The 19,120-nt window shown below is 35.8% G+C and overlaps 1 protein-coding gene across 3 annotated transcripts in view; it reads right to left on the bottom strand.

Annotated features, from left to right (window-relative positions):
- Nucleotides 1-252: 252 nt before the first annotated feature.
- SLC35B3 (solute carrier family 35 member B3) overlaps nt 253-19,120 on the bottom strand; it is a 29,983-nt gene continuing 11,115 nt past the window's right edge. For 2 of the 3 annotated variants that reach the window (XM_075052448.1, XM_075052447.1), the window contains exons 6-10: nt 15,182-15,279; nt 12,255-12,347; nt 11,742-11,853; nt 7,394-7,463; nt 253-6,272 (exon numbers count right to left, since the gene is read on the bottom strand). In XM_075052448.1, the coding sequence (XP_074908549.1) occupies nt 6,122-6,272; nt 7,394-7,463; nt 11,742-11,853; nt 12,255-12,347; nt 15,182-15,279 (524 nt within the window). In that variant the 3' untranslated portion in view covers nt 253-6,121. The remainder of the gene's footprint in view (nt 6,273-7,393; nt 7,464-11,741; nt 11,854-12,254; nt 12,348-15,181; nt 15,280-19,120) is intronic. The other variant, XM_075052449.1, reaches the window with a different exon arrangement.

Here is a 19,120-nt window from a genome sequence, read left to right as displayed (position 1 = left end):
ACAAATAACAGGCAGCAAGTGGTGTAGTAACACTTCTAGCAGCTGCCTGCAGATCAGATGCTGTGCTAAAAAACCCAATAGCACTGCAAGAGCTAAATGCAGGAAAACAAAAGCAACTTTGAACTCCTTCATTAATACATTCAAATAGTTCTGCGTTGACAGCATCAATTTAATCTACCAGTTCCTTGTATTTGCTCTAAGAGATTCAGATACTCTCATTGTGCATTGAGCAACAGTTACCAAATGAAGGTCTCTCTCTCTCTCTCTCTCAAGGGGAGTGTGCTCTGAAGCTACTCACTGTTCAGCTAGCATCACACTCAGCTTCAGCAGAGTTACTGTAGCCAACCCAGAGATACTTGTTTTAAGTAAGTTTATTAACACTTTGGAAAAAGTGGAAGTATTAGAATCTAGACAGACAAAGCTCGTAAGATTTATGACCACAGAATGATTGAGGTTGGAAGGGGCCACTGCAGGTCCCCTGGTCCAACCTCCCCCCCCAAGCAGGGCCAGCTAGGGCTGGTTGCCCAGGACTGTATCCAGATGGCTTTTGGGTATCTCCAAGGATGGAGACTCCACAACCTCCCTGGGCAACCTGTGCCAGGGCTCGGTCACCCTCTAAGAAAGTGTTTCCTGATGTTCAGAGGGAACCTCCTGGGTGTCAGTTTGTGCCCACTGCCTCTGGTCCAGTCACTGGGCACCACTGAAAAGGCCCTGGCTCCATCCTCTTTGCGCCCTCCCTTCATCAGGTATTTTGTACACATTTATGTGATCCCCCTGAGCCTTCTCTTCTCTAGGCTGAACAGTCCCAGCTCGCTCTCTGCTGTAGCCCCGTATCTCTCTTGTCCTGGGGAGTACAGAACTGGACACAGTACTACAGGTGTAATGTAAATTACAAGGTAAAACTTTACACTTGAAATAGAAAACCTAAGAAGAGGAAGCATAAAACTGAGAAATTGAATAAAGAAAAAAAATTAAATATCCAAAAGTGTAGAAAAGTATTACATTACTATCACACCTCAAGAAAAAACAGCAAAACAGCAGAAACTGATCGAGGAATAGAAAAGAAGCATTAAGTCAGCATTATGTTCTAAGCTGAGTATTTGTCCAAGCATGTTCTTTATTGTGTTACTGTCTTTGCTTCTCTACAAGTGAATGGCAAAAAGATACAGATCCAGCATGACATCATTTTTCTCAATTCCTCACATTATGACAATTCCTCACAGTTTTCCAATAGCAGCAGCTTTTGACCAGTAGCAAGGTGAACTAAATTCGGACCAGTCACCTGAAAGTGAAGGATATTATGCTTCTCTATGACTGCTACTCTCTCCGCCTTGTTTCCATCGCAGTGTTCACAGAAAACAGAACAAATCAACAAGATAATGTACACAATGCAAAGAAGCTTCAAACAAAATGCAGGAAGCCTATTTTATGGCTGTCTTAATTTTGCTTTAAATTATACTATCATAGAATACAGAACAGAAACAGTTTAAAATCTCTAATAACGGGGTAAAAGACAACTGAGCTTACATTGGTACTGTTTCATTTCAGGTACAGAAGGGCTCTATCGGACTTGAGGCATAGAATAACTGAGGGTATTAACATCTATTCCTTGCTCATCACAGACTTAAGGCAACTTTGGGCAAGTTACCATCTCTGTTTCATCAGTGAAATGGAGATAGGATTTTTCTGCCTCATAGGCAAGACTAAAATTAATCTCTATAAACTGCCTGAATAGTCAGGAGTTTTATATTAAATATTAAAATTAATATAAAGATTTTTAAACAGGTAAAATGTAAAAGAAAAAAAAACCACCCTTCCACTAACAAATTCTGAGCTATTACCTAAACTATATATAAAATCCCTCCAGAAAAAGAGTATGAATCCATTTAATTACTTTCCTAACTTGTGAAGTTTACTTATTATTTCCTGCCCTCCAGAGTATACATGCAATTCTATACCTCTTCAGAACAGTAAAGAATTCAAAAAGTTTTCATGACTGAACAAGCAGTGGTCAAACATGAGAGAAGGGCTTGTTTGTGCCTGGGAGCATGGGAGGCAGAAATAAAAAAAACAATTAAGACAAACCAGGTTAGTAAGGAAGGCACTTATTAAAGAAAAAAGAGCACTTGCAGTAATTTATTTCCTCTTCCTTTGGTTCTCAAAGGCAAGCAAGCGAGAAGAGAGGTTTTCCTGAAAGATGGAATGAGGTCAAGGAGTTAACTCATACATGTACTCATCAAGACCTTTCAAAAAATATAATGGAAAGTATAAAAGGAAAGATTTTTTCATGGAGAAAAAAAAGGATTTAAAAATTATCCAGACAGTCATAACTGATATGAAGCAGAAAATATGGAATGTGACCAATTTGTAAGAGTATGATGTGGGCCCTTAAATGCAGGAATAGAAACCTGAAGCAATCCATAGTGTATCAACAGAGCATCTTAAAAAGGGAGTTAGCATCCAAAAGTAAGAAAGACAAGTAAGGAAGTCAGGCAGACAAGTAGGAATGACATGTGCCTAAGTTTTAGCTTAAAATGTTTGGTAAGTTCAAAGCACATGAGTGGTAAAACACTATTAAGAAAAACTTTAATGCAGTACCAGGAAACACTGTAGGTTTCAGGGTGGGTTCAGAGCATTAGTTCTTCCACACTTGTATTCACATATAGGTATCTGAATAATTAGCAGTTTGATGATACTGACGTACTGAAATACTGAAGAAATCCACTGCACAGTCAATTACTTCGGCAAATAAATGCAAAAATGTAATGTGAAAGCAACTGTAAACGCATACTAATTTAGGAAAGCAGAGCTCCCTCAGTCCTCCACAGGAGGCAGAGGGGGTCACAGAGGTAGACTGTTGACACCAATGGAGACCTTGGGCAGCCTTCATTTTAGTGTGAACTTCAATCCCATTATAACTAATTCTTACACCACAGTTTTTCTGTAGAGAGGAGAAAGTTGTGTAGCATAAGAAGCAACTAATTCACATCATATTTAGATAACGTATTTTATAGTAACAGAATGAATGTTTTTTTCTGTAGTTTCATAACGCCTACCGTAAAGAATCCAGGAGCCAACGAGTATAAAATGCAAAAGTTATTATGATCAGCCTACATAGCAACTTTGGGAAGGGTTAACCAACACCCCAATCAATGTAAGTGCTCTTACATGAAAAATGAAGAATTTACAGTTACTTTGTGGCCAAGCCCTTATTCATATTTCATAGACAACACAAACCCAACATACATATACAGTACAGAAGATGCTAAAACAAAATTTTGTAGTAAGAACACTTGGAGGTTTTTAAGGTTCTCTTACTTGCATGCACTATAAAGCTATTAAAAAAAAACTAAAAAAACCCCCCCACAAATAGCAATTCACTGAAACAAAGGTTTTCTTAATGTCTCAATGAAAGCAGGAAACTGTGCAGACCATGACAGGTGGCAAATTATGAAGTACTCTCACTTGTGTGTGCATTTTCTTTAACACACTTACATAGTGTTGATTAGCAAGTACTAAACTCACATCTATGAAAATAAAAATCTGACTTTTAAATTTATGCTATTAACACTAAACCTACAATATTCATTTGTGTATAAAAATAATTTTTTAAAGTACACCTGTAAAACAAAACATACATTTCTATAGTTAAGAAAAAGAAAATTCATAAAAAAATAAATCAAAACTTCCCCTAACGTGTGCTCCATTAACTCAGTCTTGTATACAATAGAGAATAAATTAAATGGTAAACTGTGAGCACTACACTCTCCAGAGAGAGAAAATAGAGACAAAATGGATTATATAGAGTTTGGCAACCTACATACTACATTTGAATTCTAGTCAGAAACTTTGGGAGTGACTTCTCATCTATTTGTATAAAACAGATGCCAAACAAATTATATTTACTATGACTTTCTGCATCTATGGTAGCTTTCACATAATTCAGTTTCCAGAAGTTCAATAAAGTTTAGCAACAGACAGTTTACAGATGGCAAAACTGAGACTGAAAAATTGTCAAAACGATGCTCAAATGCTAATTACCAAGTTCCACCAAGCTAGTGAACTGAGCAGTAAGTGTTCCATAACTACTTGCTTTTCAATGGTTCAAAAACTATCCCTATTTTAAGCTTGACAGGTAAGTTAACCTCACTGGAAGAGAAACTTCATTTAGTGAAAAGAATGCAAGGAAATGTAAGAGTTGATAAATATTATAGGGAAAGAAATGTGTATCAATCCCCTTGACTTGGTCAAATGCACTCTTGCATCAAATTTGAAACTGTAACCCTTTTTCATATCTTACCATAAAACTTTGGCTGCAACATGAAAATGGAGAGCCATGGCAGGCCATCCTTCTCTTTCAAGGTGTACATGTTCGTCAAATTCACACCTCTCTACCTTATCCAGGACACAATCAATCATGCAGCAGCTGGGAATTTAAAAAATAAAATTGTCACACGCAATAAATTCTCCTAACTTGGCAACACTGGGTATATATGGGTTGAAAGGCTTTGCTGACACACCAGAATAGCTTGACTGCTGGAAACAGTGCAGTTACATTAGCGCAGCTCTCCACTCCACTTATTTGTCCTGTTGTGCTAAGATGGCTATGTTATTCTGTGTTCTATTTAATAACATACGTAATATGGCACATGCTAGCTACCAACTCAATAAGCAAAGTTTAAGGCACATTTTGTGTCTGTGCTTTGATTACAAGCTCCTTGGAACAGCAATTCTTCCTAAATGTCTGAAAAATTTTTTGCACATTTTGAACACTTTCATAGACTAGTATTTTTGGCAGAAGGCAATCCTTTGAGATATTTCAATTCTTTGTATATTATTCCTGACCATACAATTCTATTACCCAATTTACTTTTGTCTAAGTTGAAAGGACACATACCAAGATGCATCTAAGGGACACAACAACAACAAAAAAATCATGACCACATGAGAACAATGAACTGTAAGGTGATTAGTATTTTTAAAGTGCTATTGTTAAATATATAAAATGAAAGAGATGCAAGCGATTCAAAAGTGAGTTGAATATGAACATATGGAGAGATAAATGGACTTAGCCTTCCTAAATTCACAATGAAAAGACAGACTGGTAGTAAGTACATTGTCTTCTCCTGTCATTAAAGAAAGAAAATTGTAATCTGTACCCTAATCCTCTTAAGTTCATCGCAGGACCACACACAGGCTGACACAATACATATTCCAAATACATTAGCAGATGCTGTTATTCTTTACTCCAATATTGAAATGAAGAGTTTCGATTTGATGACACTAATTTAGAGGACTTCCATGTCTCTTTACACCACAATGATATGGAGGGCCACAGGCCACTAAAAGTTTTGTATTTCACAACAGAATAAGCAAATAACAGCTTCTTACATCATTGTTTCAATCATTACTTTTTCATTCTGTGTTCTCAACCTGTTCAGGCCTAAAAGCACATTTGCCCCTTGTAAATGCATGGGTGTTGACTGCACAAACTCAATCTCATTTTTGTTACTTGCGAGCAATAATCAAAAAGAGTAACACTGTAAAATTTTCATAGAAATTTCAATTATTACAATAAATACCAAGTTCTGTGATGATTTAATCAATAACTTAAAAAACCCCACCATTTTTATTTAAAATGAAAGAGAGTGACAACATACCATATTCTAAACCTTCCACCTTTAAAACTGCAATTTGGTCAACCAGTTGCTGATTAGGTGCCATTAAACATTAATACAGTATTACATTTAAATTACCCCACCTAGACAATTAACAAAGAACAACTCATCTCAGATCAGCCACATGGCCAATATTATTAAAATGCCCAAACTGGTCTTCTACTGTGCCCCACTTGGAGTGCAGCTTCTCAGCAGTTTGCCAGGAGCTGCTGTCCTTCATTGCCTGAAAATGCCATCGGACAATGGCCTACAACACCTTTTATGATGAATTCAAGTGCTCTGAAGAAAGGGCTCACAAAAATGTGCATTTATAGCAATCTGCAAGCAGACAATATGCCTTCAGCTCCTTTGGTTTTAATAATGTTCCCTTTGGAAAGTGAATCAGTTGAAGACTGTTCCAATAAAATAATAAGTCATAGTGTAGACAAGGCATAAACCACTGTCTATACAGTTTGTGACAACGTCCTTGTTTTCCTTTCTTCCACACTTTTTTTCCAAAGACCATGCAGTGAAGGCAATTTGATTTTATCCATATTCTTACTGTAAACATTAAGAAATATACCAAGGACAACCAGTAAGCCTGACCACACGTACCTATAAAGGAAGGGAGAGGAGGAGGAAAAAAAAAGTTACCATTAGCACTTTATCTGTAGTGATTACATACCAGTATTTGTGGATTAAATAAAGCCCCTACATCAAGGAGAGAATAGTTTAAGGAAAAACACCCCCACAAATTAGTGTACTCTGAGAAAGAATTTGCTTGAATCTTTATTGTTACTATACTTCCAGCCTTCCTTTTCCCATCCTGGCTAGAGAGCTTATTAAGGTGCATTTATAGTTAAATAATAACTAAACAGTAGCTGTTCTTTCTCACATGAATAAAGTAGTCCTGAGGTGTTTTAGTATGTTTTTGCTTCCTACAGTTATGAGCACTAAACTCTATTACTGGTCCAAAATGTGTTCTCACTCAGTGTCTTATATCCATACTTCCCAGTGTAAGCACATTTTTGTTTCAGCTCTCCATTATTTTAAGCATCAAGAGTAAATTCCATTTGGGCATTTGGCTGTAAGCTTTGTTCTTAGATCTCAAATAAATTTATACACAGCAATAAAATTGAATACTATTTTGTTTCAAACCAGAAGCAATTAGTATCAATATAGCAACCTAGCTGCATTTTTCAATGTAAGCTCTTACTTGAAATAAAAAAAAAAAAAAGAAAAAAAAAAAGGGAAGAAACCCAAGCTCAAAAAATCTTGCAATTTAATACATCAAGATAATAGAAGCTTGTACTTATTTAAATGGGCTAGCTAAGAACTCAAACCTGCTCATAAAAGGGGAAACAATACTGTAATGGAGAAAGTACCTTCCTTTAGCCAAATCTTCCTCCACAGAGAAAGTACCCAATCAAATTATTAAATATCATAAGCACTAGATATTAGGCAAGAATTTTCTTAAAAAAAACAACAAAAAAAATGCCAACACATGGAATAGCTTGTCTTCCAGACCTTTAGAAAAATGGAAACTATTTTCTCTAGCATGATTAGCATCAAGCAGCCAGTCAATATTTACAGCAGATTGCCAACATTTGTAGAAGATACGAAATGAAAAGCATTAAAGCCTGAATATGATTAATTACTGTTGTTATATTTCCATGATCAAGAACATGATTTTTTATAAAATATATAAAAACTCATTTAAAACTATAAATACTTACTGTAATGTGAATGGCTTTGCAAAAAACAAAAAAGAAAGCACAATGGTCATTGCTTTTCTTCCTGTTGTTACTGCAGAGGAAAACAAATATTTACTTAAGAATTCAGTTACAGCAAAAGAACATAATATAGGCTTCAATATTAGTAGATAACCTCATTACATAATTAGGTATCTGGCTAAAATGATGATCATCCTTGGTGCAAACACAGACTGCAAAAGCAGCAGTCCAGTGCAAAATAGCACTAGAACCATACGCTGTTTGAACAAGTACACCGTGTCGGTAGTATCAGCTCCAGCCATAGTATCTGCAGCAGAGAAACTTCCAGAACAAGACTTGCTATTTAATAAATTCACAATATCTTAGAGCAACAAACAATCCTTGCAAGTAACTGATGGTATAAACTAATCTGTTAAAGCAGAAAAAAGTGGTATCATTGTTTGGGTATACCAAATAGCTTGCCATTTCCACCTCTTGTTATTACAGTTCAATGGTGTTTTGGGCTTTATTTTTAAGTGGAATGGGATAATCATCTTGTTACCTAACAGTGCAGAGAAACCAAGGATGTCCGACTTCAACGACTGCATTAGGAAGTTTTCATCAAAACCATTAAGAGACCTTCTACATGTGATCTTATCACTAGAAAGAATCAAGGTAGTAAGAAGAGTTGAGAACACAATCCTGTTACCAAAATGGAAGTAAACTATCTGTTTGGGTTACTCTCAAATGAACTATAGTGCCAACAATTATTTGAACAATTTCAATCCTATCTGCTATGAACAAGAATACAATGTTGCTAGCAAATTGTGTACTGGGAAACTTGCATAGTTTATCACTGAAACAAAATCAGTAAGTGAGTAAAAGTTACAGAAAATGTTTAAAAAGAAAAAAGTAACAATGCAGCCAGGCACACAAGTTTAGCTATGGAGGTTAAGGGCCTGAGAAGGTGATATTTGGTATGACAGTGCAGGCTTCTCACTTAAGAAAGACCTTAGTATAATTGTCTGCACCTAAAGAAAACTATGTTTTTTATTAACAGAAAATATTTTGCTTACCATGAAGTACTTTTTACTACACCATACTGGAAAGCCTTACTTGTATAACTACATCCACATTAGTCTTACTGTAACACACTGACAAAAGCGACCAATGACTTCTGATGTACTTTCACGCTGTTTATGGCTAGTAAAGCAAGCTTCATTCTCTCCAACCCTCCCCCGCAAACAAATATTTACTTAAAAGCATGTTTTGTAGTGGAGGAAACAGCCTTCACCATTGCTTCATCTGCTCCTATCTCAACTTTTTAGTAACAATTTTCCTTACATTTTAAGAAATCTATGAGCATCAAATGAAATTATTTTCTATTACATGAAAAATTAAAGGGGAATGAAAAAGAAAATTGAGTTTTAATTAGAAAACAGTTTACAGATGAATAATTTAAAAAATGGTTAAATTACTTCAGTTTTTCTAATTACGATTATTTCTGTTCTTTCAAATCAGTTATTAATTAAAATATTTATGTAACCATTTCCTTCTAAATTAAGTGCCTTTTCTTCTTTTTCCCAATTAAGTCTGATAATTTCTCATTCTGCTAATAGAAATACAATTTTCATTAAACTCTTTCACCCCACTCCCCTCCAAGAAGGGGGAGGGTGGATGGGGGGGTGGGAGGGACAGTAATGAATGCGGTATTCTTCCAAGGCACAATAAACATTTTCACATTGCTACAGGCAAGACAGAAAGGGCTCAAGTGTTAGGATTGTCAAGGTCAGGCATAAGAAAACCTGGGAAGGGTTTGCTATTCCACAGCATTTTAAAACATTTTTCAGCACAGTAAGACTTTTTTTTTTTTTTAAAAGCTATTTTAATACATGAACCAAGGCACTCATCTGGGCCAATTTCCAGTCAGGAAACGTACTGAACTTTGTTAAAAAACCCCATGAAACAGAAGTGCTGCAGAGAAATAATTAACAGGAAAGCAGAGTATGCAATTCTCAGGTCAGAAGACAATTGTCTATATTTTCTTCTCCACTACTGTGAATGAAATAGAGCATCACCTGATGGAAAGCAGCTTTTAGGGGTAGAGGGAACAGAGGAAGGTAGCTCCATGGCATCTTGCTACACTTCCCCCCAAGGCCCTCGTGACTCATGTTTGCAGTTTAAGAAAAGGTAACCTAAGAAGGAACGAGCCTGGTGTAACTGTTCTTGATAGACTACTATAACTACTATAGAAATGATAGAATAGGCAATGGTTGATTTTTGAAAAATACACTCAAGTTACATTTTAAGTTCGGAAGCAACTATTTTCTATAGACAATTTTACATTCTATAGCAGTTGCATATAGTAAAGAGTAATAATTTTAGGGGCAGCCTGAAAACAGGTGTACAGGAAAATGATGAAAAATATCAAGTGTCAGACTTTTCCTTTAGTGTTGTTAGATACATAAAAAATGTTAACATTACAATTAGCTGCTGTTAAAATGAACAGCAGTCATTTCCCCTTATTCCAACAGTTGAGAATATTCTGATATGTAAACACTTCAGTCACTTGACTTTTACAAACTCATAATACAGGTTAAAAGCATTCACTTGTAATACAGTTATGTCATTTGGCTGTAGCTAGCTTTGCCTCACGTATGTAATGCCATGTACTAAAATATGCCACAGCCTCACAAATACAGATGCAAGCCACAATGAACTAGTACAAATAATTTTTGAACCACAATTTCTGTCGCATCCGTCCTACTAGTGATTCCTTTGATTTAATCAGATTCTATACTGCTTCTTCCATTAAGGATCTCAGGCAAAGTATCAATAGGCTCTGAACACACTTCCTTCCCTGAAGCCATACAGTTGTCCTTCCACACAGAATTTGTTTAGTTTTAATACTTTCCATTGTTTCTAAGGCACACATCAGCCAATGCATTACTGAAGACCAAGCATAACCAGATGACATTACTTCCCAGTACAGTGCTGAGACTCATTGTACTCAGTGACTCCCTTATTCACAGAGAGCCAATCTCAGCTAGTAGGATTTCAGTCTTTCCATATGATTTTTCCAGATGACTGATTACTCAACACGAAGAATATGTCCAGTTGCATAGGGGATAACAGTCAAGTCTGAATATCTCTAAAGGTTGAAAATCCATAATGGTTGTGACTGCCTCTTGCTTCGTGTCCTCCTTTTCCTCATCCACCTGGACATATACCTGGAGCATGTCAGCACAGATAGGTCTGACTTGCATTTATTGCTAGGAAATTATTATATTATTAGGTGAAAACACCATGTGACAGCAACTTTTTATTTGTGCGTGTACTATCACAGGAACAGACAAGATGGTATTTGGTGACTTTCTTCACCTGGAATGGATTCCTGTAACTTTTGACATACTTTAGGGACTTATGTTGTTCCACATTCACGTGTGGCTGGCAGATACACCAGTGAGTGGCCCAAATCTTCTCAACATATTACTCAGAGTTCTTTACATTTGTTTCTTCTGACATGGTTGATACAGTCATAAGCTGTACTAAACATTTAACAGAAAACATGACTGCTTCCAGTTTTTTGTGGGACAATTATATGGGAAGTCTAGAAGATCTGAAAGACTAGACAGTCTGCTTCTGTCATTAACAACAGGCTTGTAACTGTCCCGTGAATATATGGGTTGCAATTTAAAGATAATACAGCAGCTGTTACACAGCCCACCAGAAGTTTATTTAGTTCAAATCCTGGCTTCCAAAACTAATACACGTCCTTTATTCCCTTCAGTTTAATAAAAAGACCTGAGAAGACCATCACAAAAGTCAGCATTTGTTCCACTTAAGTTCTTTCTGAACTGAGATTGAAGCGCATATTTAACATTGCTATAGCAGCATTCCACTGAGAGTGTATGGATATTCAGAAGCTTCGGGGGGAGTTCTTCATTCTTTTTCTACCAATACCATTTGTTGGAAATCTCCAGAAATTCTGCACTTAGAGACTATGACACTGCCTACTATGCCTTACTGGAACATCCTTACTTTTCCTTCCATATTTCAGATAATACCTGTCTTTTCCTTACACCTTGCTATACATTTCCATTGCAATTCCTCTGTTTAGAACAGCATTGTTTCTGCATTAAAACACAGCACAGGCTATACGCACAAGATGACTTAACAGGCTTTTCAGGGTTGAAACTGTGGCACAGAAAGAACCAGGAAGATCTCAGACACACACTACTGGTGAAGATCCATGCTACACAAGCCACAATCAGTCAGCACAAAGAACAGAAACAAATATAATAGCATATAATAGGATAGGACTACTTTATGTTTTTATACCAAAAGCAGTAAAGATATCATTTGTTCATACCTGTAACAGCCAGAAGGGCACCAAAGATTTTAATCAAAGCTAGAACAAAGGATATGCCAAAATACCCAGTCAGGGAGAAAAGGAATGCATAACCGTAAGTCTGAAGTGGATGCTGCAACAACAACAAAAAAAAGCCTGTTAGGAAAATGTAAAACAAACCCTGAGGTATTGCAATATGACATAAAACTACATACTTTAATCAACTGCTTGAGCAATAATAAGCTGTTCAACAATGCATTCATGCAAAGATCCTCATTTAATTTTAGTTAAATAATGGAAAAATAATAATGAAATTATAAGCCTGGTCCTGTGATTTTATTTTAGTTTTTAAAATGTTACCCTATCTTATACATCAAAGACTGTAGCAACGTGCTTAATATATGAATTATACAAGTTAAATGGTTTATGTGACAAAAATACAACTTTAGAGAAGTGGTGAGATTTTTTTAAAGCATACAGAGCAATGTTTTCCAATGAGGTTCTTCATAGAAAAAAGGCAATCTTTACACCTACCTTTGAGCAAAATGTTACTGCAGGGCTTAATCCACTAGTGCATGTTAATCCAAATAAAATATACACGAAACCTATTGAATAGGAATACAAAACCTAGAATAGTTTAAGAGAAAATAATTACCAGATGATACTTTACAAGAGGACAAAATTAAATGCTTTCAAATGCTTGGCCCTATTAATATGTTCAACTTCTCAGAGTTGAATTTGCAGCATTTGAATTTGCAGTGTTTGAAGATATTTTTACTAGGATTTCTATAATAGCTGATGTACAGTGAAAAGTAAGTGTTAGAGACATTCTTCCTACCCACAACTACATAAAAGTAGTTTTGTAAGCTAGTCAGTTAATAATATCCCAAGGTCAATATTGACTGTGGCAAATCCTTTAAATTCAGGATTTCGCAGCCTAATTAAAACTTCACACAACTATGTAATTTAATAGTTTGAATAATATGTTAAATGTATTTTGTTTTCTGCTACTTATCCTGCACAGTAAAGATCCATATTACATTAAATGTGCAAAGGGTAGCATGTAATCATCACGAGCTGCCAAAAGTGTCACATAAGTTTCATCTGTGTCACTTCAGTTCATGTACATGGCGCACCTGCATTACTGTTGTAGAATACAAGATTTTCAAATATGACCAGCTCTGGCCTAAGTTAAGTACTCAGAACAGACTATACTCAAGCAAACAGGTAAGCTCTTAATTTTGCCTGTACTCTTATTTAATTCATAGCTTCATACAGCAACAAAAGAATCTTCAACCAGCAACGAACAAATCTTCATCCTATTATTTCCCATGTAGAGGCAACAATAGAAGCTGGAACTGCCCATCCATCCATCCTCCCATGCAGTGGGATGCATTCAGCTGTTTGGCCAACATTTAGTGGCCTTTTCTTGTGAAAAAGGGAGACAGTGAGCAGAACTATTCTACACATTACTAGCTAGAACACTCTGATCTCCTACACTTTAAAAACTCAGTGTCAATTACAGGCCTACTTCTTTTGACACAGGTTTCATGAATTGTCTTCCTGTTATACTATCCCAATTATTTGCAAAATTATTAACAGTTGATAACAATACAGTGAGACAACAGAACACATCACTGCTCTACAATAAAGGACAATGAATATATATTTCAAGAGCAGAACTGCTTTCAAATTCTTAAAAAACCACCACCTGATCTTCAGAGCTCTTATTTTAGTGTTTATATACACAAAAGCTCATCTCTAGTTCTTCATTTGCCTCTGCATCCAACTTTTCTCCCAAACTACCCAAAGACCTCACTTTTCACAACCAGGAATGAGCGCCACATTGCTAGTTCCTTGTTAGGCAGTATGATCTAAGTCACTTTCTTAGAATCACACACAAAGCAAAATCAGGTATAACCTTCAAGAGCAGTGTTTACTATTTCAGCCGCAAGACATCTTTTTCTTTTTTCATAATTGCTTAATCCAGGGCAAGTTCCAAATTTGGCAACAAAACAGAGATCCTGCAGATGACAGGTTCTTTTATTATTGAATTTTATTTCCAGATCACTGTCCATTAAACATGATCTCTGATTCAGAAGATGTCTTAAATTTTTACCCACAGTCCCAAGCCTAGAAAAATGATTTCTGAAATTCTGCTTGTATTTCTGCACTGAATTCTCTGAACAAAATCCTGAAGTGTAAACTCTAGGTCTCAAACAAAACCTCTATATCCTTATTCACTACAGTGATTCTCTACAAGTAGTACGAGTATACAATACGAAGACCAACATTTGTTAGACTAACGCAGAATAAAAAGCAAAGTTCTAGAGATAACAGGAGCTTCATAAGTAAGGCAGTTAACTGTCAGATGACTGTTGGCAAGATGCAAAGTGGGCAAGAGTTACAGATTATACTTTGTTTTGGATTTCAGAGATTACAGCTACAGAAGGCTGCATTGGGTACAGGTGAGGTCCATGTAGCCAAAATCTCTGCCTCCAGCAGCAGTCAACACTGAACATCAAGAAAAAGTACAAAAATAAAAACAAGAATACAGCGACAGTGTTCAGGTATATTCTTCCACGTTCTAGAAACTTGCAGCTCAAACTCTTGAGCCAACCTAAATCACTTTCAGCCTTAAAGGAAGCTTCCTTCTAACTAATTTATTCTCCATTTATGAAGCAATTCTCATAAATAAGAAACTAAATTTTCTAGTTAAATGTCAAATATGCAAATTAAATTTCAATTTTTTTACTTATGGCATATTCAAATAATGTTTGTTATAAGAAAAGATTTTCTTGTATTTACTTGACTTTAGAGAAAAAGATGCCAAATTCAAACATAAGTTTTGTCTATAAAGAAAAAAAAGTCAGACCATATGAACAGATAATCTGTGTTCCATATACGTATATAAAAAATACCAGGCAAGACCTTTGCAAAATTTTGTATTTCACTGAATCAGGAGCACACATATTCACCCATTCTGAAAGTCAGAGTTTTACAGATTTCAAAAGCTTCAAAAAAGGCTGCCTCTCAAATGCTAGCACACTCTAGAATTAGAAGTCTAGCAAGTAAGAAAAGCAATGTGTTCCATGTAAACACATGTTCATCTATACCACAAGAACAGTATGTATTTTTCAGGGTTTAAGTGCATGATCATACAGAAAACACCCTGTTGATTTCAGGCCTGCAGGGTAGACAAAGATATTGTTACTAGAAATGAGTGTTTCTGTAGCTGCAATATACATTTGAAATTGCACACAGAAAGCAGCACCCTTGAAAGGCTAAAAACCAAAAAAACAGCAAAAGGCCCCAAACAAACAAACAGAAAGCCCCAGGAACAGCACACCAAGAGCTCTTTACATATGAAAAAGAAAAGCTGATTAAGTATCATGTTTTGTCATTGTATGCCTTGTCTGTGATAGAACATGTTCTTTTAAAATTGCAAATCTGGTATTTACCATTTCTGAATTAGAACCATTGTGCAACTTCATAGCTTTTTCCTGTACATTTCCTATAACTGCATCTGCGCAGAGGGCAAGGGATATTAGGACCACACCTAATATAAGAAAAACAAACAAAAACCTATTCAGAATATTTATCAGCAGAGTAGTGACAAAAAACCCACTCTGTACTTATCCTGGGGAAAAAAAAAAAAATCTCAGGAGTAGAAAAATAATACCCCCCCCCCATATTCTAAATGTCAGCAAAACTATTTCATTATACCATTATAAAGCAGTGTCCACCCCCACTCCCTCCACCAGTTAACCCCTGAGCACTGTGTGTCTCTAAGCTTGATAGGAACATCTGGACATTGCTATAAAGAAGCCAGCTGTGGTTTTCATAGTAACAAGAGTGAAAGAATGTCAATTGCATTTATTTAGGTATTTTTAACGAAGATAAATAACCAAAGAATGTACTCTTTCGAGTAGTTAATCCTGGATTATTTTTTCCTGACAAAGGCAAATAGAAATGTTAGATGTAATGGTAAAACAAATGCAAGAAGATTCACAGTGGAAATCTTTCATTACCGAAATACTAGTTTTAAAAAATCTACTGTTCAGGTACAAAACCCGTGGTTTTAGGTTACCATATTTGTTCACAACAAAGTCACTACACAGTCAATAATGTAATCAGCTTTCCAATAACAAAAATTAATAACTCCTTATCCATGCCACTCACAGTTCATTTCCCAACCTCCAAACTTCAATTCTTTTGCAAGTGTAGCAACTGTTGTATTTAATGATGCACACAGGTTGAAATACCACTTTTTCTAAGTACACATTACAGAAGGTATTAGTCATCAAAATCATGTTTACTGTCTGCTCTAGTCTCGGTTCCTTAAAATATCATGTCAGGGAAGAACGAGGAATGGAAGACTAGAAACAAGCAGTGTTATGTTTTCTTAATATTATGTTCTTATGTAATAATTAGAGGTCTCAAAAAAGGCATTCTGATGGACCAAATGGAGTATAAGCTCCTGACTCAGGGGAAAAAAAAATCCCAGCTCCTAGGATTTTCAGAATTGAAAGATTTAACTGTTTTAAGACCAATAAAGTTTAAGGTGGCACCTCCTTGGCAAACTTCTGGATATATGTGAGCTTCCAAACCAGCATTTTTAGTTTAGGAACCATTTCCTTTCCCAGGCTAGACTTATGCAACTGAAGCAACAGAAAAAGACTCTTCATTATTCTAAGTTATCAGGCATTGGAAAAGGTACAAGTCAATGGAAATGACATGATAACCTGAATAATATTAGTTATGCTAAAGACCACAGTATATCTATATTAACTACATGGCTTCAGCTCTGGTCCAAAGGTATAACAACACCTCTAGCTCAGCAATAGCCTTGCTACAGATCACTTCTGTAAAGTTGACTGAGTAGGTCTCCATCCGTGTTCCTTATCATGCTTTTTGCAGCAGTGCTTAATGGCCCAGACACATCACTGGACAAATGCATGGGTTCAACACTGGACTGGAATGAAAAGGTTACCTGGAATCTGAAGTGCAAGTGCACAAGGAAAGGAGAAATGTAGGGACAAGTGTTAATAGTATGTACATACACAGTTTGGATTAGGAAGAGAATTGTTCCACTCATTGTGATAGTGCTGCACCTGCCAAGTAGCAGCAGCAAAACCATGAATGAGACCAGTAACATTATGTAGTATGTAAAGCATGAGTAAAAATAATTTGAAGTACTGGTCCTAAATTAGTTCCAAAAGAAATTAAACCTGGAGGTCTTGCATCAACAGACTTGACTGAAACACTACATTACTTTGTATTTTACACTATTAATGTGATGCTTGAAGTCATTAAAATATTAACACTGCTTATACATTTATAAGCTATTATATTGTTGAGGATACGTAAATATCCATTCTCACACTTGCAATCCCCACCACAAAAATGTGTTATGTTAGACTAGTGAGTTAATGGTCAGGTAAACTCCAAACAAGACCTCTTTAATACTCCACATTTTAGAAGCCTGCCATACATAAGATTAGAAGGCACAGCAGAGGTAGCTAACCAAGTAATATCTTAACAACAGTGAAGCTAAGGACAAAACACCTCAGTCTGCAAAAGACTAAACTGCACTGGTACAAACAGTCTAGGGTGGAAGAATTTGCATGCAATTGATATTTTTACTGTCTTCACTGAAAATAGTTAATTTCCACTTGCACCCGTAATGCCAGAACAGCAGAAGTACCCATAGCACCAATGTTTCATGACTGTCTCCTCCTGCACACGCTTCTCTTTCTTCTGGTTTCTCTTTTGGAAGTCCTGTATCTATTATTCACAGTGGTTTAGGATATCTACCACTACCTCTCCAATTTGATAATGCTAGCAGATGCTTTGAGCTCTTGGCACCAACTCCCATCTTGAAAAGTATATCTCTTCCTTAGCTACAAAGATGTACCTGTTCTTGCAGGAGATAGTTTCTGTTTTCTTGGCTGACCTCTTTCATGTGTAAACAAAATCTGTGTAGATTCCTATTTTGGTCAAGCAATACTGAGATTAGATTTCAATAGCAGGAAAAAAGGAGAAAAAAAAACCAAACCCCAAAACAGACTTGCAAAATCGTTCATCCAGATAGTCTTTTACATCTTTTCATGCTCCACTTTTAGTATTTGCATTTGCATCAGAAAACAAAGATTATGTGTTTTGTTTAACCTCACAGCATAGTTTTGCTCTCTTAGAACTGTGAAACGTAAATGGCTTTCTTCTTATCAAGTTAGCAGAAGTTCTGTGAAATCATGCTAGACTTATACTAGTTTGCATGGAAACAGTTCTACCTAAATGTGCATAAATCACTGGAACGAACTCAGGAATTTATGGGGCAGTACATAAGCAGTAACATAACACTGCAACTTTAGAAAATGGTAATTCTGAAGTTTAACATTTAGTTTGCTGCTTATGGTTTTGAAAGTTTTAATATCCTTAAATACTTCATTATTTCTTTGAAGATCCTCTATGAACATAGAAAATTAAATTCTGCCTCTCTGCTTTCAGTTCTTATTCTGTGATTTACATCAAGAAAAGTGTAATTATTCAAAAGAATATACCATTTTGCAAAGTAAGCAAAGTTTTTAATAATTCTTATCACTGGTTTTACATTTTGGCAGCTGTGTATTTCTGCAATACCAAAAATCAGTACATTTCTTGAAGGAAGGGACCATCTATCTCCTAGCTCATCCAAGAAATGGAAAAACTCCACCTTTCCCACATGAAAAATTTCTTCTGGTTAAATTAAGTGACATGGGAATGAAACAAAACAGGCAAGAGGGAACAGAGAAAAACAGAAAGAACCTTCTCAGAAGGTGAGCAGGAGAATTTTGAATCACCTTCCTAAGGAGAGATCCAGACTTTTGAATTCTAGTTCTATATTCTGTTTTCACAGAACTAACTTCCTCCAAATGGTAGTGCTTGAAGCTTCAATATATACAGACTTAAAGTGTTAAAAATAAATTAATAATGAAACACAACCCTGTTTATTCTCTGAAGACATTTAAATTTTTTTTATCTTGTGTTTTGCAGATCTTTGAGGGCGTCAGGACTTCACTACATTTGCTGCACTTTAGCTTATCCCATACAGTTGAAGAATTAACTTTCCCAGTCTTTTCAGAATTAAGTCATAGCACATATTTAAAACCATTCAAATTTTACAAAAGGAATATATTAACATGTGAATGCACTTAGAGGCTGTAGTCAAAAATAGCTGTAATGGTTAACATAATCTATACATCAGAAACACTAGAATATCATTACATGCTTACCAACATCATACTGTACTCAAAATGTTTTTTTTTTCATGTAGCCACCCAGTGATACCACACAAACACATTAAATGCACAGCAGTTTACATAATTCACATTTTTCTGATTTCTTCCACTGCCAATAGC

This window comes from Buteo buteo, chromosome 20, assembly GCF_964188355.1.
Source record: "Buteo buteo chromosome 20, bButBut1.hap1.1, whole genome shotgun sequence".
NCBI lineage: Eukaryota > Metazoa > Chordata > Aves > Accipitriformes > Accipitridae > Buteo > Buteo buteo.
Note: the sequence above shows the minus strand (reverse complement) of the source record. Positions and strands in the feature narration are given on the sequence as shown.